Here is a 26,530-nt window from a genome sequence, read left to right as displayed (position 1 = left end):
AGATTTTACTGAGAAATTCACCAGGTTAAGATGACATCACTGAAGAGTTTTTAAAGAACGTAAATCTCAAATTGCTGATCTTCCAACAAAAATATGTAACTTGCCCCTAAGATCAGTCCCTGTATAGTCACAGATTTACTACCTATTTTATAGGCTAGCTGTTCCTCCGGTCACACTTGGTGCTGCACCTGACAACATAGTGGGCACAATTTGAGGAAAGGTTCCCACATATCCTTATTGTAATAATTAACAATAATGTTCGGCAGTCATTTATATCCACCCATATGATTCGTTTTCCTTAGAATTCTCACACTCAAGAAAATTGGTTTTTAAACTCAAGGGATATAACAGGCAGTTTGCTAAGTGGCATGGGAGTTTTCTATTCAAAGGTCCCAAATGTAACTTATCATCTGTAATAAGATAAACAAAGACTGTACTGATCTTTTGTGCCTTTGTTTTTCTCTTTTTCTTTCCCAAGGGCAATTTTGTAGTGGCATAACAGAACTGTAAGCAACTGCTGTTCTAGGAAAATAGTTGAAGATAGGAATCTACACCACTCTGTGGAATATAAATGTTTCAGTACTTACTTATGCAAACAGTATCTATTCAGTAATGTTTGAGGCAGTAGTAGTCTCGAACAGATCACAGTCACTCTACAGTTTACTAAATTCTGGCCTAATGGAAGACATGTTTACTTTAAAATTACCCAAATAAGCTGAATACAGCACTCTTATTTTCAAGTACAGCATAAAACGCCTCAAAGCTTATATTCTTTATGTTGACACCCCATAGCAAATACTCTGCAGTCTCTTTCATATTTAGAATTTTTCAGATCTGAACTTCTCTGCTGACTCACAACTCATAGATTGGTCTCTCATAATCAGGGATTATTCCTTACCATTAGCAACAAAGCATTAAAAAATATGAGAATGCTTCCTTAGCAGACAATACAAAATATAAATTCTATTTTAACAATTGATGGTACAACCCATATAAATCTGATGGCAGGAGGGAAGGCTCATCAGGTACTTTTCTAGAAGGTCTGACAAGAAGGTGAAGTGTAGGTACGCCATTTGCCAGTGTTTCTGGCAACCAGTTTTTCTTTTTACATATTAGGACGACACTGAGCCATGCCGCTTACAGACCACACTGGGAGACACCACTCTACTGCCCTCACGACAGAATAGCCCTTCAAACAGAACATGCATGATATGCGTTGAGTAGAGACTTGGAGCACTAGATATTCATATTGGGGGATGTGAAGTCCTTGCCTAACTTTTGGACTTCCCATTGATAAAAGGATGCTGAACTGGGTGAGCCACATTTTAACTTTCTATGAAAAGAAGTTGCAGAGGGCTGCCAACCCTATCAGTGAAACGTCACTATAGAAGGAGGTATAGCTTAATTTGATTGGGCTGGGGAAAAGAAAACCTGAGGGATCCAGTCATGGATATGTTGAATAACATAGTTTGGTCCTAACATCATTAATGTTAGTTTAATACCGGTTTTTATTTGAAATTATTTTTCTACCGAATGACTTGATAGCAATCATAGAAAAATTGAAATAATATTTCAGATGTAAAAATAGTACCATCCAAACCTACTGATTTGTCCACGGCAGAACATTTTAACAGAACCAATGACTTTCAGAGCAATCTGATAGAATCCCAACAGAAGATAGCACAAGCATCCACCCAAGCTTCAGATTGGAACATTTTTCCGCTTTCTGTCATCAAACAGAGTCTGTTCTATATCAGATGAAATGTTCGTAATCAAAACATTATCTTAAAAGTTCAAGAACTACCATACAAATGTGCTATCCTATCATGCAAGTGCTTAGATTTAATTATGTGCTGTATGTTTATGTCTTCATATTCCTAAAAAGGCAGAAGCATTTTAAAACGAAGGAATGAACTTTCTGCCCTGTTAATGATAGCATTCTGTTGCTTTTATGGATGGTTCTTTAATGTCTTTCAACAGAAAAAGAAAAAAAGGAACACCATTAATTCAAAACTGCAATAGAAATGTATTTAAAAGCCATTACAACTATTGTCTGTTTTTAAATTGATTTTGCTATACATAAAAAAGGAGAATACTAATGGAATATGCTTTTCTCAAGAGGAACCATTAAAGTATTTTCATCTCAACTTAAAATGTACTAATATAAATTAAAGGAAAACAGAGAGATCTGTAAGAAATATTCTCAGTCTCACAAAACCAAGGTCTCTTGAAAGGGAGCCTGGCTCATTTAGAATCAGTTGCATAATGAGCACCAGCATTTATAACCCTCCCTCAAATTATAAATAATTTATCATCCAATAAATGAAAATTACAAGAGTTTTCACTCAGAATCTGTATCTTTTTTAAAAATAAACAAACCATCTACCTTACTGTTCCTTGAATACTCAGATGATTCTGCTACATATTATCCTTTTCATGAAGCTTTTGCCCAGACAACATATCCCTTTTCCCCAATCTATGTAATTCAAGTGTAGTTCTCCTCCCAAAAGTTCAAAGTATGACAACCTAGTCATAAAAAATCTATTAAAATAATAAAGCAATGCATAAGTATTGCATTTCAGTTACCTTTTCTTTTTCAGGTTTAGGATTTAGAGTTTCCTTTGCATTCTCACTTTCATTTTTATTTGATGGTTCTTCTTTGCTTTCTTGTTCATCTTTATTTTGCAGTTCCTCAGTATTTGGAACCGTATCTGCATTTTGTTTTTCATCTGTATTCTGTATATCAGCATCTGTATTTTCTGCTTCATTTGAATTCCATAGTTCTTCAGCATTGGAGGTTTCTTCAACAAAGTCTTCTGCCATTCTGAACGCATAAAACAGTGCAGACAACTTTCCTCACAAACATTTAAGTGTGAGTGTCCAAGTATTAAGTTTGTGTCAAGGTGATAGGATCAAAGCGAGCTAGAAAACAGACACCTGAACCTAGTACTGACACCTATGTGAAACGAAAGCCTTTTGTTGTATTCCTCTTTTTATATTTAGTTCTAATACTCCACTAAGGAGAACATTAAAATACAAGGAGAACTGAGAAAGACCTAAATCATATTAGGTGGATAAGAAAATAAAAGATCAAAACCATAAAAAAAAATCAAGTGTAAGCGTATGTGTATGTGTAATTCTATTACTTAGTCTATCATTGTTATGGAACCCAAACTGTCACTGAAATCTGTCAAGAGAGTAACAATGCAGCAAAAGTAAACTAGTTCTACAACAACTTTCCCCACAGTCCTCTAGTTGTTCTCAGTGAAGGCTGACATGGATACTCGATCGTTAGTCTTGTAATTAGAGTAGTTTCAGTCAGCAGGAATCAACCAGTGCAAAGAGTGTGCTTGGGCATTCACCAACAAGTGGCAGGTTTGTGCACAACATGGCTGATGAACCTTCTAAAATATAAAAGATAATTCAAAGGATCATCTGTCTGTGACATTCAAGGTATTTCAGGAAATGAATGAAGCCCCATGAGATTAGAGATACAATCCATGTATCACTGGAATTAAAAGCAGAACTCCATATATTACAAATAACTAGGGGATTTTGTGGCAGTTGCAACAGTGAAACCTCTAATTGGTTGAGCTAATGTGAGCTGCTGGCTGCTAATTCCTCTCCAAATAACTTCTTTGTTTAGCCTGGCTTGATTCTTCTATCACCATAAAACCCCCTTCCTCAACGCTGATGGGTGCTGAAAATGATAGTAAAAGTAGTGATGGTGTTGCCAAGGTACAAGTAGGCCACGTTTCTCCTCCACAGGGGTTGCTTTCCTATCTCCAGACATTTTTTGCAATACGATTCATTTCCCCTTGACTAAACAGCAGGAGAGGCAATAATTTGTCAAAGAGTACATGAGCTTGTCTCAGACACATTAGCCTATTATCTTGCTGAAGCTAAGCAGGTATAGGCCTGACCAGTGACTGGGTAGGTGACCACCTGGGAACTATGTGTTCACTTTCTTAATGGAAGAAAGATGGGATATAAATGGAAGAAAATAAAATAATGAAAATAAAACTTCATTGTCTGGCAATGTCTGGAAGATGTTAGCACTTTCTGTGCATTTTTTTTACTGCCAAGAGAACAGCCTGACCTCAGTATTACTTTCTTAATTGCTTTCCTGCTGAGATGAAAATGGAAATGGTCAGTGGAGATAAAAACAAATTATCCTACTCCTTGGATTTAAAAATTGTCAGAATAGCTATGCAGGGAAATTAAAACTTTTTGGAATGCGGATTAGTGAACTGGAGAAGAATAGGTGGAAAGGGAATAAACTGGATGAACATTTTCATATAATTTTTGCAATAATATGGCCTTTGTGTACAATTTCTAAATGCAAAAAGGATTTTTATAGGTAATTTAACATATGTTTTGCAAAGCAAGTTGAAAATCTGCTGGTATTGGCCAGTTTCTAAGTCCTGTTTTAGAAGAGAAAGCTAGTCATTAAATTTGAAACCTGAATTTAATGATATTCTTAAATTGGGCCTTACAACCCAGTCCCCTAGGTTAGCACTCTGTATGACATTTCTAGGTCAGGGTAGACATATTTAAAGAACCAACATTATAACTACACAAAATTTAAACACTATAGCTGATGAAATGTTAAATCAGTAGGGAGAAAAAAATGTAATATTTGTGTATGTTGATCATATCATTTCTTTCTTGAAGAAAGTCTTGTGAAGAATAGTTCAATTTGTCACATGACTTTCAATTATTTTTTCATATCCAGTGAGCTGAGGGGGGAAACAGAGGGAAAAGATAATGCTTAGAATTAGATCACTGTGAACACAGCACCCTTGTTGTCAGCGAGTGAAATAAAAGATATCCTGTGCTCCAAATCTTGTTGGCATCAATCTGTCTCAAGAGACAATGGAGGAGTGCACATTTGAGAGTGAGATCACACTGTTAGAAGGATATAGCGCCTGCTGTCGCTGTAGAGACTGATGTAGGAGAGAGATGCTTTATTGCAGCTAGGGTAGATGAAGGCATCCAGTTGTGCTACTGCAGATGCACCATGGTTTTTCTTCTTTCTGTGCTCCTCCCAGAAGCCATTCCTTCTCTGGTCACTGCTATGGATCGAGCATGTCCTTGGGGATCCTGACATCTTCTATTCTGTGGACATGACCAAGCCAGTGTAGACATTGCTAAGACAGGAGTGCAAACATGCTGGGAATGTCTCATTGATCAGTTTCTCTGTTGGTTAGGACCAGGTTGAATATAGATGATCACCTTGTTGCTTCTTCTGAGAAATGAAATAGTTGGTGAGGAAACAGAGGAATTTGTTGGACCTTACATTCTTGGCAGAGTTTGAGTTCCTACAGATATCAGAAAAATTGAAGTCTCCCATGACTACTAGCTCTCTCCTTTTTGAATGTTTGGTAATCTGCTGTAGGAATGTAACACTCAAGTTTTCTGTCTGACTTGGAGGTCTACAGCAAACCCACTCCTACAATAGTAGTTTCCCACTCCTACAATTTTTACCTGTACATATGTTCTCTGTCTGTCCTCCATGCTACTTTCCAGTCATGAGTCTCAATTCCTACTTTCTAGTCATGAGTCTCATCCCATCAGGTTTCAGTAATGCATATTAGGTCATATTTGCCATTCTGCATTTAGAGCTCAAATTCGTCTTGCTTGTTCTCCATACTCTGAGCATTAGAATAGAGAAAACTAAAACCACAAGTCCAGCTGATTCCTTCTTGTAGCGTCCTATCCTTTAGCAGGTTTCTCGAGCAACAACTCAGTTTCCTGTGCATCAATGAAGCGATTATTCATTCCCAGTACCTGTCATCTATAATACTGTCTCCCTCCTCCTCAGGATTTAGTTTAAAGTTCTTCTGATCAGGTTTGCAAGACTCTTAGCAAACACATTCTTGCCAACTGCTGCGAGGTGCAACCCATCTCTTGCTGGAAGTCCTTCCTCAAAGAAGCAGAGGCCATGCTCCAAGAAGGCAAACCTTTCCTGATGAAAACACCTGAACAGCCAGTGGCTTACTACCAGTATTTTCCTCTCTTCCTGGGCTACAGTATTCAACAGGAAGCAATAATTTAAAAAAAAAACCCTGGGCCACAAAGCACTTCAGCTTCTTACCCACAAACTCATAGTCTCTTGCTATACATCAAAGGCTGTATGTTCAATTTCCAAAGGCATCCAATTTCCAAATGTTTTTGAAAAAGTTGCTCCCTATTAATACTGAACACTCTCCTGACTGTATTGTTGATGATGTGATCAGGGTATCCTCTATTTTGAAATTGTTTAGCTAATATTCTGGAGTCTCTTAATAATTCCCCAGGTTGAGTTCCGTTTGAGTCTAATCATTCAACTGAAAGGGAGACTGTTTCTTAAGCGTCATAGATGAAAGGAGTCATATCTTAAAAGGGAATTTTTATCTGTAAATTTAGTAAAAAATGTAACATTCAATTGCCCATTGGAGCTCCTATATATGGTCTTGTCTAAAAAGGAGATGGCCTGTCTGTTATGTTGCAAACTAAACTTAATCGTGGGATGAACTGAATTAAGCCAATTGTCCAGGGCATCCAAATGTGGTTCATTGGAACAGATCATAAATATGTCATCTATACATTTATATAACTCAATGCCATGGAAAGAAGGGTTAGTGTTGGGATCCAAGATCCATTGTTTTTCAAACTGATACATTAATAAATTTGCCACACTAGAGGCAAATGGTAAGCCGACTGAAATACCTCTAATTTGGCAATAAAAATCATGGCCAAATCTGAAATAATTCTTTTCAAAAATCAAGTCAGTTAATTCCATCAGGAAGAAGGGGGGGGGGTCCAAAGACTTCCGAGCATTTAGAGTATCCTCCAGAACTAACCTTGCTTCATCCAAGGGAATAGATGTGTACAAAGACTGTGCATCTAAAATGACTAGAATGCTTGATTCAATAACTGTATGTTGTTCTATAATTTGAAAGAAATGTGCCGTATCCTTAATATATGTATCTGACTTACCTAACCTGAAGCTGTAAAAAATGGTCAACAAATTTCGATAGAGGTACCAGGAGTGAACCTGTGCTGGAACAAATTGGAAGACCAGGAGGCGGTCTCTCAGGTTTGTGTACCTTTAGTAAAAGGTAAGAAACTCGTACACGGGATGAGATTGTATTAAAAATTGTCCTACCTTATCCGATAAGTAACCCAGTTCCATAGCCTCCTGGATAATAGTCCTTACCAAATTCTGACTATGTGCCGTGGGGTCTGAACCTATTTTTCTGTAGCTTGTGTCATCTGCCAGTTTTCTCCTATTAACTATTATATAATCATTTCTTTCCATTATTATGTATATGCAGTCAACAAATGCATATTTTGGGAACCTGTTGCTAATGAGGCTTCTCTGATGAGTGAGTCACAAAGAAAAAGATGTGCACATTTTGTCACTCATGGTATTGGACATGAAAGATACAAGTAATTTTCTCCTTGGGAATGATATCCAAGTACACAATTCATCATGTATAAAGCAGTGCTAAAGGCAGAAAAGACCTCTACAGAAAATCACATGGATAATAAATTCACTTTGCCATTATTTATAACCCTGTTTGTGACTGAACACAGTGTAATAGGCATCCTGCCAGTATTTAAACACTGTGGGGCTGCACTGAAAAATATTGGTCTAAAGCAGCCCATCTAGCCTGTAGTCTTTACCACAGCTTAATATTTACAAAAGTGATTTTTAAATAAGGTTGCTTCTTTTTAATAAACATCAGGCTTTAAAATAAGATCTGAATACAAGGCTCACAAGGATAACTTTTTATATAAAGTACCAATAGCATATGGAATTGCTTTATAACAGTTATGTGCCTTTCATCAAAGTGATTTTGCTTGCACAATTTAGTTTACTTGATCTGTACTTTTATAAGTCTTTTTAATAAATATATAGCTGTGATCTACTTGAAACGCTTAACATGAAATTATAGTCAGACAAAAAAATCACTTGCAAGTAAACTATTTTGAAAATTTGCAAACTTAAGAACTACGTTTCCATATCTAATCTCATTACCCAAACAATTGAAAGTTAAAGTTATGGACTTCTCTAAATCATCATCATCATCATCACCAGTACTAGTCAAACCCCTACAGAAAAATAAATTGAATCTAATTAAATAAAATAGATTACAACAGAGTACAAAAAACTATGCATGCCTTCAGATAAGTAACTCAGTACAGGAGTTCTTCCTTCAAATACCCATATATCATCATGGTAAAACAAACTGCTACTGCTGTTTAATCCATACTGAAAAGATAGTTTATTTTCCATTCAAAAAAGCTACATAACTGAGCCAAATAAGTTAAAAAGCGGTATTTTGTGTAGGTGTGTATTGAATGTGCTCTGTTGTAATATCAATTATATTGTCTATTATACATTATCAAAGTCTCAAGATGATGCTATTAAGAGCTGGATCCACTACACTCCTTCAGCATAAAGGACCAGTCCACTCTGATATTGTTGATCAAACTGTTCCTTGAAATTGTTATAAATATCTTAGTATAATTCATTTGCAATTATTTCAGACAAGTTGGATTTGGGGTCAGACCCAAAGCAATAACATGTAATCTGGTCCTGCACATATATTTTCTTAAACGAATAGCCAGCACAGAATGGGGGAGGGGAGGCTTTAATGTTTTACCCCCTGCTGCAGTTCCAATGCATAATTGTCAAGGCCTGTGCCTACTATCCACAATGGGCATAACACTCCCACTGGCGCTACTGGGAGTTTTCTTCCCATTACAGATAGCAAGCATCTATTTGTTAAAAAATAACCAGGCATGCAAAGCTGATGAACATCCTATCTAGTTTGGCCCCCGAATTTAAAATATTGAATTTGAAATGTTCAAGGATACAGAAGTATCGTCAAATTACTTTATATATATTACATTTATGTTCAGAAGGTACAGTCATCTGCCATCCAAGGACTGATGACATCCACACCTGCTTTGTTTCAGTATTACTGAAACCACTGGAGCCTGAAATCCGCAAAGTCTTGATGACTGCAAGAGTTGCTCTTTCAGCTCCAATATGTGCACAACTGTGCATACGCGCATAGTGCTGAACCTGGAAGTGGCCATGAAACATTATAAAGACATCACTTAAATGTCTCTAAAAGGGCAGAACAGGGGCAGGGCAGGTAAGGAACGGGGTGTTTGCAGACTTTTTCAATGAGTTTCAATTACAGTATACATGATTTCACTAGCATTGCGGTACCTCGGAATGTAACCCCCGTGTAAATGGGGGGCGGGGGGGGGCGGCACTGCCTATGCTATTGTATCCAACAGGAATTAAATGCATATTTAAGCCAGGAATCTACATACGCAATCTACAAGCCAGGAATCTACCTATTCAATTATAGTGCTTTGCCTTGGTCTTCAACACTCTTAAGGAACAGAAAACCACAACTTGTAATAAGATCTACTGTGAATATATATGGGCTTTTAAGCTTCACAGGATGCATCAACATGAAATTATATATTCTACAGTTACCACCATATCACCTTTGGTTTTGATTATACACAAGACAATAATACACCATTGGGGAAAGTGGAGGAAATAACATACCTGCCGTACAAAGCTATTAGAGGTAGTGTCAGAAGATGTACTCCCATCTGAACCTTTGAATCGGTGTTTTCTTCTTGCACCTTTGCTGTAAGACTGTTAAAAAGAAAAGTTATTACTTTATGCATACATGTCTATATATCAAGCAGACACAAATACTCAACATATTATTAATTTTTTTATATTAGCAAATGCCAGCTTTAGAAATTAGCCAGGCACCAGAATCTACATACTATAGCACAAAGTGAACAAACCCCTTACACAAGTGTTTGTCTAACTGTGCTGAATGAACAGCACAGGAACCACAAGACGGAGAAACCAGTTCCTGGGAAACTTCAGTCTCCCAGGACATTCTATACAAGATCTCAAAGTAGCTGTCTTATTACAAAAGAATTTCAGAAATAGACTGGAAAGAGAAGTTGCTGAATTGCAACTTATTACCAAACTTAAAACCATGGAGAGACTTGGTCTGAATAGAGACATTGGATTCTTATCTCATTATACACGATAAAGCTATTTTTAGCCATCTCACCCCTTGCTTTTTCCTGTAAGACCAATTGCAGTCGTTAACAGTCATCAACAGGTTTACCAGACCTATCAGCCAACCATACATTCCCACCACCCTTCTGAATAATACCCCTCCCCACCCTCTCACTATATATAAGGGTCTGGTGACTTCTGTTTCGGTGGATCTGAAGCAGTGTGCATGCACACGAAAGCTCATACCAATAACTAACTTAGTTGGTCTCTAAGGTGCTACTGGAAGGAATTTTATTTTATTTATTTTATCTTGTTTCGACTACGGCAGACCAACATGGCTTAAGATTATACATTGGAATAGATATCAGCTTCTGGCATTAGAGAGAACACTCCCTGCTGCATGCAGGCAGTAGTGTTGTAGCACTTATATAATATCAACATTAAAGAGAAAAAAAATCAAAGCAATAGGTAAACATCACAGAAAATGGTGCTTTAGGGCAGTGCTTCAGCCATGATAATCTCCTGGTTCCCTCTAGGTTAATATTCAAATACAACTTTTCACAGCTATTGTTTAAAGCAGTATCCCTTCAATTAAACGTCATAAATGGAGTCAAGGGGTCCACTGTTTCATGACCTAGCTGTGAAAATCTAGCAATACATAGCTTAACTTTATGGGGCAATGAATGTGATTGTATAAAAATATGAAAGCTACACAAGAGGGACTGGAAATAAAAACATAAGGAAGTTAGCTCCTCAGATAAGGCACTGACAAGACTTCAGGGGAAAAACAGGGCTCCAAAGGTATGCATATTTCTCAACAAGTAGGAATTAAAAAGCTATGACAAAATGTAAACGTTCAAGAGGTTACTCAAACCAGACCGTCATATTTAGAAATCTAATTTTAGCAATGTTAAGATGTACTTATAAGGGGGAAATTAGAAGACTATGATTATTTAAGAAAAGGAAAGAAAATAGCTCCAAATTAGAAACACAGAGAGCATCAGGAGTAGCAAGCTTAAGGAAAAATCCCAAAGTAACTGCTAAAGTACCAGGAGCTGTATAAAAATAAATAAATAAGGAAAATAGCTAATTAAAGAGGAGACACTAGTAATTTATTTCAATTAAGCTCTGCCATGAATTTCTACCCTCCCTGAGGGGTGGGGGAAGAGTTCTTTATTGTTATGAATATATGTTACTGATTATCAGAGATTACACTGTCAGAGGTAATGGTGCCAGAATAAAGAGAACAAGGATGAACAAAAGGTGTAAATCCAAAAGGAGGGCAGGGATAAGCTTGAACTAGCAGAACAACATTAGAAGTGTGTAATATGGAGTTATAATAGCTATATTATATGCATTATATTACAAACCAATAAATCAGAGCTTTCCAAACTGTGTGTCACGACACTTTAGTGTGTCAGCTGCAGTGTGTTGGTGTGTCGTGTGAACACCCCCTGTGCTCCTCCCGGAGCTGGAAAAGGGTTAGTTTGACCTCCAGTTTGCTAGTAAAACTGTATTACTGTGTCGCAAAATGATGCATGTCTAAAAAGTGTGTCACCAACGGGAAATGTTGGAAAGTTCTGCCATAAAATACATGTTTTCCAACCAGGGAAATTAAGTCAAATTAAAAATAAAAGACATTCAATGCCAATTTATAAAATAACCACAATCAAGTGATAAAGGTTTCCTAGCTTATGCTGCTTCAAGCTGCAGATAGGGATTGTATGTCGGGATACATCCTGACAAACATGCTTTTCCTTTTTTTACTGTCATGCTTGTTTATATGCAGAAGGGTCTGTTCCCTAGCAGGGGCATTTAAAAATGCAGCCCACTCACTCAAAGCAGCCCAATGTACAGAAAGCTTGTGTATCCTAAAGAACCCTTGGGAGAATGTTATGGATAATGGGGTTTTTTTGTTATTGTTATTCCCAAAGTTCAAAAATGATGGCAAACATGCTGAAAGATCAAAAGCAACAACAACAAAATTAAAATCCATTTGTACTAACTCCATTTACAAAGGTTGTCCAGAGTGTAATGATGTCCCCCCCCCCACACACCAATTTTAACAAAACAGGATCAAATTAAGAACATAGCAATACATGCATCCTATCTTCCTTCTCGCAACTCCTGCAGCCAAGCTGGTGCTCTGCTTTCCTTTGGACCACATCAATGAGGCCTTGAGAGACATCTTGCCATCTGGGAAGCCCAGAATTTCCATACACACTGCCCCATGCTTACGCCCTAGAAAGGTAAATTTGGTGCTGCTGACACTGCAAAAAAACAATGTGGGAGGCAGGAATTACGAGTTACCAATCTGCATAGCCACAGCAGGCACTGTGATTCTCCAGCAGTTTGTGTTCAGCCCTGGAGGCACACTCCATTGCCTCCTTGAGACAGACGAATGCCAGCAATCTTCTAAATATAGTTTGGTCCCATTCATTAGATGCTAGTTAAATAATGTTTACTAAAATATTGTGCTTAGTGAAAACTAGGGCCAAAACCATTTATGGATTTGGGGAACATATGTAGCTCAGTGTAAGAACATATGATTTGCATACAACAGGTCCCTTGAATACCTCACATCTCAGGATAGGACTGGGAAGGGCTGCTGCTTTAAACCCAGTCAGAGTCAACAACACTGAGCTAGATGGGACTAATAGCCTGACTCCTGTAACTTCCTATGTCCCTACGTAATTGATTAATTCTAATTAAACAGGCAACATGGTTTTTTTAAAAAAGATGTTAATTATTTTTATATAAAACTTATGCTTTTATTTAAAAGCATTCTATGCTGCCTTATATTTTCAGAAGACAATCCAAAGCAAGTATTAAATATACAGCAACTAAATAACAAAAAAGCAGAATAAAAAACAAAAACCTTAAGGAAAACTGCCAAACGATAACTGAAAAATCCAGATAAACCAACAAACAGAAGAATCAAAAAGCAACAAAAGTGACAAACATCAGTTCAGTACACTTGCATTTCAGAATACTTAAGATTTACTTGATGCCTTTAACTGGACGTTTAATAGTAGGAAGTTTAGTTCATGTATTTATAAACATATGATTCCATGTCATAAAATATTAGGTTGGTGTACAATGTTAAAGCATAAAACACAAAATAAAAATATATCAGTATCACATGGTGCTAACTAAGTACACTCTGACTGGAAGGTGGAACTTCATATTCTGCAACATCTGAAGGTTTCAAACACTTTTCAGGCATAATCCTATGTGGAGCACGTTATAACAGTAAGGCTTGCAGATTACAAAAGCATGGCTTATAGATAGCAATTCCCTTTTCTCCAAATAAGCTACATCCAGTTAATTAAATAGAGGATAAAAGTATCAGTGGCAACAAGTCATGGTGGCTGTGTTACCTCCAATATCAAAGGCAGTGTGACTGGGGATCAAGAGCAGGAAACAGCTCTTGCCTTGCCTGTGGGCTCCCATAAGCATCAGGTTGGCTCCTCTAAGAACAGAGTGCTTGACTAGAAAGGCCAGCAGGGCTGCTCTTATGGTCTTAAGGCTCCTGACATTCCAGAGGAGGGAATGTGGTGAAATTCCTGAATTAAAGAGATACCGCTGGACTTTGCCTCTGGAGTGGCTGACACTGAGCAAGTGCACAGCTCTGTAGAACCCAAACCAACTATTACTTGTTCTCTGCCCAGAGACACTGCTTTCAGACTGGCAACCTTTCCTGTTAAAGACACTTTCTCAGTTGAGCTGTGTAAGCTGCAAGTGCTGCAGGACAGAGACAAGTCAATAATGATTCTGCAAGATCTTTGTTCTGACATACTGACGATAACGACATATATACAGGAAGCAGCAAATGTCATAGTGCGGGTGTGCCGTACACCTGAACTCCATCCTGCTGAGCTGCTGCAGCATACCAGGACAGAGGGAGGGTGGCATATTGGTGGCAAGGCTGGCGTAGTACAAACACAATGGCAGGAGCATCAGATTGGCTCCCTTGGCATGATTGCTCCATACCAACCTCACAACTCCTTCGCCTCTTCCTCGCTCCATCCCGATATGCTGCAGCCACTCTGCCGGATGGAGTAGAGGTGAGTGATGCAGTCCTACCAAGCTGTCCATTGCTGTATGCAGGGATCCTGCTTTAAATCTCTAGTGTAGCAGGAGGATGGCATCACCAATTCAACTTCTTCCCAGAGAGAAGCCCACCAGGTCATACTAATTCCATAGGAAGAATGGAGTAAGACGAAAAAAAGCAAAGTGAGCAGGACCCAGATCCTGCAGTAGCTCCAAGAAGAGAGAACAAATTGGCCATCTATCTGTCTATCTATCGAATGTAATGCTTTCCATCAATAGCAACAGTAGTTAATCCTATGGGTGCTTCTGCAAATGATGGACCTGCCTGTGATGTATGACAATAAGAAAGATGTTCAATGTCAAGTTTGTTGCATCCTGAATTTGAGAAATGCATGTTGTACTTTATTTCACAGCTAATGAGCTTATTATGGTTAGAGACAGCAGGGAAACACATTGGTGGTACATGACCCCATCTCACCATGATTCCCACTGGTTCAAGTGACTCTTCAAGCCAAAATCTTTGTGTGCAAAGTTATGCAGGCCAGGCATTCCCAGTTGGAGGTTTATAAACTCTAACTGCATTTTCATCTTATTCATTTGTTCTTCACTTCTAATTTTTCTACTATTTTCAATATGGATTTATTTAGAGACTACTTTGAGTACAATTCCAAAAAGCTGTTTTTCCAAAAATAAAAATAAAATAAATTGATAAATGAATAAATAAAAGGCACAGGCAGTGCTTTGTCACTCAATTAAAATTAAAAGTTTAATTAACAGAGTAATATATCAGGTTTTTTTTTAAAAGAAACCTGCCATTAAATTTTTAACTGCCAGTGAATTGCATGTTTATTCAAACAGCATTGGCTTGTCTTATTTAAAAAGGTTATTAGGATCATTTGTTTTTGCCTAAACAGAGAAACACTATTGTTTCATATGACCAAAATCAGTTAATTCCCAACCCACCTGTTTCATTGTTAAAAGCTGCAATGCTATTCTATGTAAAAAGTCAACAGTTATGACTGCAAAAAGTCCATAAAAGGGAAAATGCAGTGAAAAGGAAAGATATTTTTCAACTGTAGATGTTTCATTTATTCATCATTAATGTCCCCCAAAAGAAGGTCTACGATGCAGAATTTATCACATCGACACCAGCATAACAGCAGTATGAAATAAAACAATTGTAGTGGTCCATGTTTTTGATGTCAGATCTTTCATACTAAGACAAAAGGTCAGGGTCACTTTACACTACAAAGAACCAGTCATTGCAACCCTGAGGAACAGCAAACAAATCAGAGCATGGGAAATGTATCTTGAGAAAAAGATACATTTTGGGGCATAATTATGATCACCATGTAATGCACTTGTACAGGTAGTGGGGATATTAGCTGATGAAATCTATAAAGTCTGATTTTGAGCAAAAGTGATGAATGGAGTTAGACAAGCTTGGTGGATACGCCAATTATCTTTTAATATTTATTAGCAATACGAATAGAGTCCTTCCAGAATACTTCTTTTTAGCTGAATATTCCAAGCAAGTAATGGATTTATCATTGTTTTTGTTCATTCACCAACATTAAAATAATTAATTAGGTTAAAAACACCATGCACAATAAGATGTTATCATATCCCTGATGCGTTTACAACATTCAGCAGCAATTTATGCAGTTAACTAACTCAAAAATGGAATTGAAGTGTGAACTACGGTAAGGAACACATTTCATATACATGCTCACACATATATTTATAAAATAGTTCCCTTGTCAGTAACATTGAAAACCAGAGAAAGAAGTATCGGTTTAAAAACCAAAAGTAACATGTAGAAAACTGTTGCTGAAACAACTGATATGCTAAGGAAAGAAATCATGGCAATATAGTCCTACACATGTACTTTTCAGATAACGAAAACTATTGGTCTGGCTTTAAATACAGCTATTAAACATCATGGCTTGCTTACATTAACACGCCCCATGATACAGAGTACTGTATTTAAAAAACCAAAAACCAAACAACATACAGAAGCACTTGTTCTGTACTGTCATTACATGAGTTAGAATTTTTGCCCTCCTCTTAAACTTACACATGCACATTTTCTCTCTCCACTCTGGTCCTCTAACACCATTATTGTGAGTATACAACAAATCACATTATGTGTTTTAATAAAACAGATGCAACAAGAACCTGACTTAATAACTCCTCATTGGCCACATCTCTCCATGTGCCCATAAGGGGAATACATGAATTTTCCTGCCCAGAGTTTCCCCTCTCCCACCAACTTTCCAAAGTTGAGCCATTCATATTGCTCTGATTTCCCTACAACAAATACTTGCTTCTAACTCTGAACTTGCGTCTGGCTCTGAACAAAGACAAGATTTTTGGTAGGTCTATAGGCACCTATTACAGACCATTTAAGGTAAAATATAACCACCGCTGGCTTGGTTCACACAACACTTGCTTTTTCTATGTTTGATCACTGCAGGCTAACTGATGAGTGGCAATAAAGCATGAGAAGTTTCCACTAAAGTACATGGTGTGGTGAGTGGGATGGGGGCAGGCGACAAGCGAATTATGGGTCTGTTATTTGTGATGGTACAGTGATCAGGTGATGAACACTCACGTGTGGAGACAAAAGCACCCTGTTGCAGTCATAATTAAGGGCACAAATAGCCAGCAATCCCACCCACATTTGAGCGCATGCTTATAGGTAAAGATTTCCATTCACACCGGTGCATGCTAATAAAGAACCAAGAGCGAAATCATTCCAGATTGAAATCCTGAAGTTACACTAGGACATAAATCTTATAAAAACAGAGAGGGGCTCACTTCTGAGTTGCAAACCCTAAATACATTGGCATGGGACAAAATCCCACTGGACACACAAAACCTACTTCTGAGTAAACCCACTCACTCACAGGGCTGGAACATTAGCTTGCGATTCTGTGCTCACAGACCCCGGAGCAAGTCCTACTGAACTCGGTGGGAAGTAAATCCGAGTCGACACGCCGTTGGGGGCAGAATTTCACCCTGTGCCCAATCTGAGATTGCTCAATAGAGGAGTCTCCTCGCCTTTCTCTTGCTCTTCCCCTCGAATAGCAGCTTTACCTTGTAAAGTAAAAAAGATGGAAGCCAGCAGGGTTCTTTGGGGGGGGGGGCGGCGGCAGGGGATTTTACTGCCAAGTGAAGCCTCGAAAACTCTGGCTCCCAAGAGCAACAATGTGGAAGCGGAGTCACCATTAAGGTTTCCCCTGGCCATATGGAGGGGGCGGGGGCCTCACGGAAAGAAAGCCGCCCCCTAATTTTTAGGCGAGCAGCCCCTCCCTCTCTGTCCCCCTCCACCCCTCAATAACTGTACCTGCACAGCCGGGACTGGAGCCGGGGGGTTGTCCAGCAACTCCATCTGCATCTCCTGCGCCGCCGTTGCTGGAGTGGGAGGCGATTTGGACATGTCACTTTGGACCATTGGAGAAAGCGGGTGGGGAGGGTGGATGGGGGGGGACAACTCGCCGACACTTCCAACAACAAAGCGCCTCAGCGAAGCCGTCGCCAAGTAGTCGCCGCCTCTCTCTCTCTCTCTCTCTCTCTCTCTCTCTCTCTCTCTCTCTCTCTCTCTCTCTTTGAATCGGCGGCGGTTGGTGCACGAGGATGGCTCTTGCTTCTTCTTCTTCTCCCTCAGGGATGGGCCATTTTGAAACGGTTCAAGTGCCTTTCCTTGCTCGCCCGCCCGCCCGCCTGTCTGGCTTGCTTGCTTAGGTCGGTTGCTTGACTGAGGGAGATGGTGAGAAACCAAACGAAAAGACTCTGGGCTCTTGCCGCAGCTGCTCGCCTCGCCCAGCCCTCAAGTAACAGCGCGGCTCCTCGGTGCCTCGTAGAGCCCAGAGCGCAGCAACCGCTACTACAGCCGAGCAAAAGGGGGAGGAGACGGGGAGGAGGAGGAGGAGGAGGCGCCTGAGGGAAGATGAAATCTCGACCACCCTGTCGTTCTTCCCCCCGCCCCGAGAAAGGTGGGCGGTGGGGAAAGCGCGGGAAAAGCTGAGGGAGGGGTGTGTGGAATGGCCGCCGCGCGGTCGTCGAGTGGCGGCCCCGTCGTTTCTCCTCAAGAAAGTCGCCGGTCTCTGAATGTTATCCTCCTGCTCGGAAGGCCAAGACAAGCCGTCGTCGAACAAAGTGTTTTTCTTTTTTAAAACACAAGGCACACACTCCAAAGCGAGCGAAGAGTAACATTGGCTAGTCAGGCACGCTGGTTACAAGCTGCACGTAAAACAAAGCAAAAAAAGAGAAAAGGTGCTTAACATTGCCACTTTGTTGAAGGAAGGGCAGCCAAGGAGCCAGCCAGCATCTGGTGCTGGTAAAGAAAATATATCAAACAAGCACCCTCTCCGCCTTTCATTTTTTTCCTCCCTCAGGTGCAAGTACTAAGTGCCATTGGTTTGGATCTCACCTGTGGGAAACTGTATGTGCTCATATGCCCTCTCTCTTTGGGCATTGCCAGAGGAACCAGCTCCTAGGGGCTGAGGTCCCTTTGCTCCCTTCCCCCATTAAAATATTTGAGGGGGCTGGCCCCACAAAACAAAACAAAACAAAAAAATTTCCTTCCAGTAGCACCTTAAAGACCAACTAAGTTAGTTCTTGGTATGAGTTGATGGACTTCCATTTCTTTAAGGTGGTCTTTAAGGTGCTACTGGAAGGAATTTTGTTTTGTTTTGACTATGGCAGACCAACACAGCTACCTATCTGTAACTGGCCCCACAAAGTTGATGGGTATTGCCCTTCAAATGTTGTGAGCGCGCTGTGTCATGGGATCAATTATACCAGGTGGGACTTACCTACCTCCCCACCCCCCAATTATTTTATTCAAGTTGGCAACCCTGGCGTTGCAGCAGGAAGGATCAAACCCAACAAAGCCTTCCAGATCTCGAGTGCGAGTGGACAAAAAAAAGAGACTGGCTAATCTTCGGAACAGCAGCTGCGCCTTCCTTGCCCTCTTTCACTAAGCAGCATGGAGGACAAAAGAGAATTTGGTCTTCCTGGGCCTATTCCCCACCACTGTGCCCCCACCCCTGGCAGAAGGAGAGGGCATGTGAGCAAGCGAGAATATGAGGTGATGGCCAACTCTCTCTATTTCATCCTGGCCATAGAGAGAAGGTGAGTGAGCAGAGCACTTCCTTTCGTTTCTGCTTTCTGCCTTGGCCCAAAGAGGGACAGACGTGAGAGGTTGTCTTTTGCTGAGAGGTGCTTCTCACAACCACCTCTGGAAGCAGCAGGTGCAAGATACAGTGGTACCTTGGGTTACATACGCTTCAGGTTACAGAGTCCGCTAAAGCAGAAATATTACCTCGGGTTAAGAACTTTGCTTCAGGATGAGAACAGAAATCATGCTCCGGTGGCGCGGCAGCAGCTGGAGGCCCCATTAGCTAAAGTGGTGCTTCGGGTTAAGAACAGTTTCAGGTTATGAACAGAGCTCCAGAACGAATTAAGTTCTTAACCCGAGGTACCACTGTACTGGAGGGAGGTGGTGATTTTCACCAGGACTGCAGTATGTGGGGAAAGGGAGATTTAACCCTTCCCTCTCAGCCACTATCCTGATGTAAATCTACAACCCCCCCCCCAACACCAGCACTACCCACATGCTGCAATTAGCATTAGGAAATCCTACCACATAAGCAAACACCTTTCTTGAAAAAAGCCCAAGCAAAATTCCTGAGTCAGGCATGCTGAGAATCAAGCCAAACATAATGTGCAATTCTTTAAAAGCATGTTTCTTGCTGCCACTTCTATTTTGGAGGAAAGCAGCAGTTCAGCATTTACTGGTGAGGATAAATTGTCAAATGGTAGGGAAATATGCTGAGTTAGACCTTTGGTCCATCTATCCCTGTACTACAATATTTGGTGTCCTTCCAGATGTTGTTGGACTATAATTCCCATCACTTCTAGCCACTGGCCATGCTAGCTGGGACTGATAGGAGTCCAACAGCATCTGGAGGGCCACTGCTTCCCCATCCTAACCTTGTTGTTTACCCCAATTGGCTACAATTCTCCAGGGCCTAAGACCAGGACCTTTTCATCCCTATTGTCAGAGATCCTTTTATGTGGTGGAACTAGAGATTGAATCTCATCCTGCATACAAAGTGCACGTTCTACCATGCTATAGACTGGACTTACTGTTGCACTTTAGAAAGTCTTCTTAAAATTATTGGCACAAATAACTCAGCCTTTAGCATATTTTAACAATATATTTGTTCATAAGGATCTCCCTCCCCCTGTGTCTATTATTATTCCCCTTGTGCAGTATTTTCCCTTTTGCAGTTTAAATTGTGGCACTGTTGGCTATTTTTATCATAACATGTTGGCTGCTTTTGGATGTGGATTTGTTTTTGCCTGCTTTTTAGTGAATGAATGTGACAGCAGCTATAAAGTAGAGAGTTTCTTTCACTGACATGAGATAGAAGTCCTTAAATGCAGAAGCAGTGGGTGTGAAATCCGGCCACACTGTCTGCTCATGTACCGTATTTTTCTGTCTATAAGATGCCCCCATGTATAAAACTCAGATTTAAGAAAATGGCCTCAGCACTATCTGTGTATAAGACGCCCCTAATTTTTTATATAAGTTATTAGGAAAAAAACCTAGTCCTATAAATGGGAAAATACGGTAGTTTTTTAAAAAAACATCTCACAGTAATAGGCTTTTGGTACATTAAACATACTGTTGTATGAAGTAACTGTATAAGGAAAGAGTCAGAAGGGAGGAATGCAAAGTAGCTCTACCAAGATGGATTTTGTCATCACTCGTCATTCACAAACCCATATGTCTGTTTATCTCCAAAGTCAAACAAAGAATCTAACAAAATGCAGCTAGTCTCTTTTCAAAGTATATCCAAGGAGAGGTCTAAGGATTTCACAGTCTATTATATGGTTAGCAAGTTAAAATTATGTTTCTTTGCTGTTAGTGTAACCACAGCTTTTAATTAAACAGACACAAATCTTCAGAGCTACAATGAAGTCCCACTGACAAAATGTACCACTGTTAATGAAAGTCTTATTAGTTTCTTTGAAATTCCTTGGACTTTTTATCTGAACAAAAACCTGAAAATTTGCCTTATTGTTTTTTTTCTATCACCAACTCTAGTGGCAAGTTATACAGCTGTGCTTGCAAACCTTCACACAAACCCTATTTTAAACTTATTTTAATCATATTGTTACAGAACGGGATGGGGGGGGATCCCCTAAACACTAAAATTAATAAATGCTAAGATCTGTTATATGAAGGGGAGAATATAAGCTGCAAAGGAATTCCTGGGTAGCCTGGCCAAACTAGGGGCCTGGAGAGAGCCATTGTGGGTCGTTAAAAAGACAGTGTAACTTCTTATCCCAGGTGTGACCAGAGTCTGGAGACTTGGAAGGTTGCCAGTGTAACTGCTGGGGGGCGGGCAAGGGGCTTTTGGGAAGAAGGAGGAAGTGAGGCTGAGAGCCATCTTTGTGGAGAAGAGAGAAGGTTGCCTGCAATGCTTTGGGCCATGCTATAAGATTTGGACTCTCTCCACGCAGACTGTAAATCCTATTTCTTAAAGCATGACAGTCTCTGCCGTGTCTTCTGTTCTCCAAAGGGAGAATGACCCTTTGCTTGGTGGCCTTTGCTTGGTGGAGAGAGAGGCAGGCACTGGGCTTGTGTAACAATATTAAAATTATTTAAGTTTTCCCCAGAATTCTTCAGGCACAGCTAATGGCAGACAACAGGTGCTATGGAAAGCAGGATATGGATATGCCAATAGATGCTGATGCATGGAAGGTTATATGCAGAAAATGAGCTTTTCATTCAGTAGCTACTAGCTAAGGGCCAATTCCTTTTTAAAAGTCACTTTCCCTGAAAGCTCTTAGCTGTATGTTTAGTGCAATGAGTCCTCAATGTTGTAGAGAGTGCAAGGAGATTGGATCTTTCTTTACATGTGGCACTGTGGAAAAATATTACGATTTTGGATAGATATCTTTAAGGTGGTTGGTGAGATCATGGGACAAAGCCATTCAGTGTGGTCCTAAACTGGCCTTATTACCTTTATTTCAAAAGGGAAACAAAAACAAACAAACCCCTGTAGTCATTGACTTCTTTTGGTGGCAGCTAGACTAAGGAATGTGGGTGGCGCTGTGGTCTAAACCACAGAGCCTAGGGCTTGCCGATCAGAAGGTTGTGGTTCGAATCCCCATGACGGGGTGAGCTCCCATTGTTCGGTCCCAGCTCCTGCCCACCTAGCAGTTCGAAAGCACATCAAAGTGCAAGTAGATAAATAGGTACCGCTCCGGCGGGAACGTAAACGGCGTTTCCGTGCACTGCTCTGCTTCACCAGAAGCGGCTTAGTCATGCTGGCCACATGACCTAGAAGCTGTCTGTGGACAAACGCCGGCTCCCTCGGCCTATAGAGTGAGATGAGTGCGCAACACCAGAGTCGTCTGCAACTGTCCCTAACGGTCAGGGGTACCTTTACCTTAGACTTTCAGAAGCTGCTAAACCAGTTGCTTACTCATGAGTAGTCTGACCAGCAGTACAAGAACAATGCAACTGGAGAAGGCTGCTGGAGTAGTTTCCACATGCCTCCCAATGGTTTAGAGGCCTAAGAGGAAGTTACAGTAACGATAAGCCAAAGGCTTCCTCATGAAGGAACAGCAAGCAAACAGAAGTAACCCTAATTTTTGCAGATACAGGAATAGATGGGGAGGGGTAAAGAGGATTGTCTCCTCTCACCCACCCACACACCCCAGTGGAGTTGGCTACTTATTTGACTATCTCTGTCTGATAGGCAGATGGCAGAACTGCATAGTTATGGTATTTGTAATAATTGGGAACCTTTATTCCTACTCTTGGGTTTGTTTCATTCTTACATACACTGGAAGCTGCTTTATATAAGCCAGACCGTTGCTCCATTTAGCTTTAGTATTGCCCATCCTGAGGGCAAAACTAGACCAGATGCCATGTATGCAATAAGCAATCTTAAAAGTAAATTTTATTCCCCCCCCAATAATTTTAATTAAGTTTTATATAATTATAACACATACTGCAACAAACGTTGCACAACCAAAAAACAAACCAAAACAAAAACAAAAAAGAGGAAAAAAATACATCTATTAAAAAATAACAGCAAACAGATAAAAAACACAAACAAACATAATTATTTAAAAATCCAACCTTATAAACATGTTACTTGACTTCCTCTAGTTCCTCCCTTCTGAATTTCCTTGTATCTGAATGTAACAGCTTTCCAATATCATTATTAAACAACAATAATCCAGTTATAATCAAATTTCTTCACTTTTCTTAGTGTTCTAAATCCTGTTTATTTAAATAAATCCTAATTTAATCCTAGGCCTGTTTGATACTTTCAAGTAACTTCTAATTTTTAATATTACAATATTTATTCAAATACCCCTTGAATTTCCTCCAATCTTCTTGATATTCCTCTTCTTTCTGGTCGCGGATTCTTCCAGTCAGGTCAGCTAGCTCAAAAAAGTCCATCATCTTCATCTGCCATTCTTCCACAGTTGGTAGTTCTTGTGTTTTCCACTTCTTGGCTAATAAGATTCAAGCAGCAGTTGTGGCATACAAAAATAACTTTACATCTTTCTTGGGCAATTCCAAACATCTTAAAAGTAATTTTTAAGTGTGAGGGCCACAGTTTGGATCAGGGCCCTGGTAGGGGAGTGAGAGGCAATTTAACCCTTTCCCCCATGTTCCAGTCCTGATATGAATAATTAACACACACATTCACTCGTGCTATTTGTACTGAAATAAAACCTTTCATTTGCACCAGTGGAAATGTTTCTCCCAATGCAAAGCTCAGGCAGTGGGCCTTGCAAACTGAATTGGAACTGCAACAGGAAGCAAAGGATTAAGGCTCCCCAGACTCATGCAAGGATCCCAGTTAGGATCCCAGTCACACTACTTACTTTTTAAAGCTGTTCATGTGTGAATGGCATCTTTGTCTAGCTTGGCCACACTGGCAGCAGCTCTCCAAATTTCTAGACACGAGTGTTTCTGCACACTATCCAGAGATAGCAGAGATTGAACGTGGGGCATATGGTTCTTTGCTAAACATACTTTACATGTTTAAGTGTATACTTGAAATGCCTTCCCTAATAATATAATGTGGTCCTGAGAATACTAAGGAGGATAATGCTTAAATGAGCTTTATTGGAATGGAAGAGATGCAGGTTACAACACACAGGAAATGAGTTCGGGCAAATAGGTAGGATTTATGCCTATAATAATAGCTGAGTGGTGCCCAGTTTGGTAGCAAGAGGAAGGGAAGAGGGGCATTTGTTGTTGCTTTGGATGTGCTCTTTTATAAATGCAAAATAAACCTGTTAGCGCTGCTGTGTATTCTCATAATCTGAATGACTTGTTCTTCCTTCTCAGGTCTCCTTTGAAGTTTATTAAACTGACTCATTTGTCGCAAGCAGAACCTACAATTAGCATGTTTCTGCAAACTGAATAGTGGCATGGAAAATTGCACACTTTCCTCATGGTGAACAAGTCAGATGACCATTTTGCTATGAAGAGGGAGCCATACAGGTAGGAAATGTTAGATTTCTGTCATGATAAATGGAATTGTTAGCACTATAGTGGGAGGAGGGTAGGTTTTCATCAAAACAAATTGCACATATGACTGGGGGCAGGGGAAAGCCTTCTAAAGCACACAAAGAAAACAAGTGATGACTGAAAATTCATAAGGCATTTCTGACATGTTTTCTCTCAATTATATGCTTGGCTGCAGAAAGGATAAAGGAATTATTCACAGTTAACTTAACCTGAATTATATGTGAAGAAATTGTAAATTTTAACTGATCCTTTCCTTCCCATTCCTGATAATCTCCTGCTTCACCTTCATCTTTTCCCCACCTAAAATTTACCCACATGCTCCTTTCTGATCACTGTCCCGCTTCTCTGGAAGGGGGAGCTGGAAGGGGTATATCAGGGGGAAGAGGCATTGCACACACACTTCCTATAGCTATGGATAGGTGACTGTGAAGTTCAATTTCTCTCTGTTACTCATTTTTCTAATCTAAAGTTCAGTTCTCCGCATTTGTACGTCATTTTGGATTTTTTTATTAAAAAAGGCTGTCATGAAAATCCATCAGCATCTTAGTGAGAATATCACTTACTGTATACATTTTTATACAATTTTGCATAATATACTCATTTTCCAAAACCAATTTCCCCTTAAATAATACACTTTTATGTTATTTGCAAATATATGCATTTTTATGGAGAATTCAGAAGAGTGTTAATTTCAAAGTATAGTTGTGTTACAGTTCTTGTATTGTTTTGGAGAGAGTGAATTATATAGGTTCACCTTTAATTGTGAACTTCCGCTTCCATATCTATAGCACAGTACTTCTGTTTCAGGTCTGATTGTGGGAGAGGCAAAGTGCTGTTCAGGGGGAGCTTATCTCTGAAACATGAAATAATCCTTTGGAAGTATTTCAGTATGAGTGGGAAAATGAGAGTACCCCTAAACATTTTTTAAGAAAATAAAAGCACTGCACATAATAGTTTAAAACATATAACATTGTACTGTATTATGTTCCTGGAGACCATGTACCTAATTAGAAAACCCTAGCTAAATTACACTAGCATAAAATATTTTTATTCATAAGCTGAATAGATAGAAAAGTATAACTCAGCTTTTGTTTATGGTGCTTAGACATTGTGAACCTGAATGTTGTGGATATCTTAGGTTGGGCAGGTAGCATCAAACCTTTTTAAAAAGAACGTTTTAAAAAATTATGTTTCATGATTTATTACCTAGAGACTTGGATGTGTAATAGGGTCAGAAGGAGAGAGATTCAAATAATGACAACCAGAAAACTTCATTGTGAGATGCAAAGTTAAAACTTGGGGCTTATCTGAAGCTAATAGAGAGCAGAAGCACCATGGCAACAGGGACAAAGTAACACTCTCAGTAACACTCTCAGTATAGAGCTTTTATTCCCCACAGGGTGTAAGACATTGCTTGCCTATTCACAACATGTAGGAAGGAAGGAAGATCTTTCCTTTGTTTTTACTTTATGCATTTTACAGCATTCCAAAATCTACTTTATGCCATATGAAATAATGTTAATGTAAACAAGTAAACAGTGAAAAGTGATAATTATATCTAATCTGTGGAATCAAATAGGGAACAACATTGAGATAATTATCAACTGCCAACTGTGTATAAATGGCTGTTAGTTACAGAGAAGGAACAAACTGAATCTAGAATAAGCAGTTTGAAGTATAGTCCCTCAAATTTTAAGAAACCTGTTTTTAACAGTATTCCTCATACAGTATTTACCTGAAGAATTTCTTTCTCTTAAAATTTTTACATAAACAGAAATAAAAGAACAATAAATATTTGTTCTTTTATATAATAAAGAAAGAACTTTTCTTTATAGAGTGGC

The 26,530-nt window shown here is 39.5% G+C and overlaps 1 protein-coding gene and 1 long non-coding RNA gene across 7 annotated transcripts in view; one reads left to right on the top strand and one right to left on the bottom strand.

Moving 5' to 3' along the window:
* The window catches only part of CACNB2 (calcium voltage-gated channel auxiliary subunit beta 2), a 123,587-nt gene extending 104,924 nt beyond the window's left edge, over positions 1 to 18,663 (bottom strand). For 2 of the 3 annotated variants that reach the window (XM_081882366.1, XM_081882368.1), the window contains exons 1-2: positions 17,460 to 18,663; positions 9,581 to 9,673 (exon numbers count right to left, since the gene is read on the bottom strand). In XM_081882366.1, coding sequence (XP_081738492.1) covers positions 9,581 to 9,673; positions 17,460 to 17,567 — 201 coding nt within the window. In that variant the 5' untranslated portion in view covers positions 17,568 to 18,663. The remainder of the gene's footprint in view (positions 1 to 9,580; positions 9,674 to 17,459) is intronic. The other variant, XM_081882369.1, reaches the window with a different exon arrangement.
* Positions 18,664 to 18,850: 187 nt separating this feature from the next.
* LOC309353409 overlaps positions 18,851 to 26,530 on the top strand; it is an 81,298-nt gene continuing 73,618 nt past the window's right edge. For all 4 annotated transcript variants that reach the window (XR_014161815.1, XR_014161816.1, XR_014161817.1 and 1 more), the window contains exons 1-2: positions 18,851 to 19,249; positions 24,507 to 24,662. This is a non-coding gene — a long non-coding RNA (uncharacterized lncRNA). The remainder of the gene's footprint in view (positions 19,250 to 24,506; positions 24,663 to 26,530) is intronic.

Source organism: Podarcis melisellensis, assembly GCF_964234715.1.
Source record: "Podarcis melisellensis genome assembly, chromosome: 12".
NCBI lineage: Eukaryota > Metazoa > Chordata > Lepidosauria > Squamata > Lacertidae > Podarcis > Podarcis melisellensis.
The sequence above is the reverse complement of the archived record's forward strand: the minus strand, read 5'-3'. Positions and strand labels throughout refer to the sequence as shown.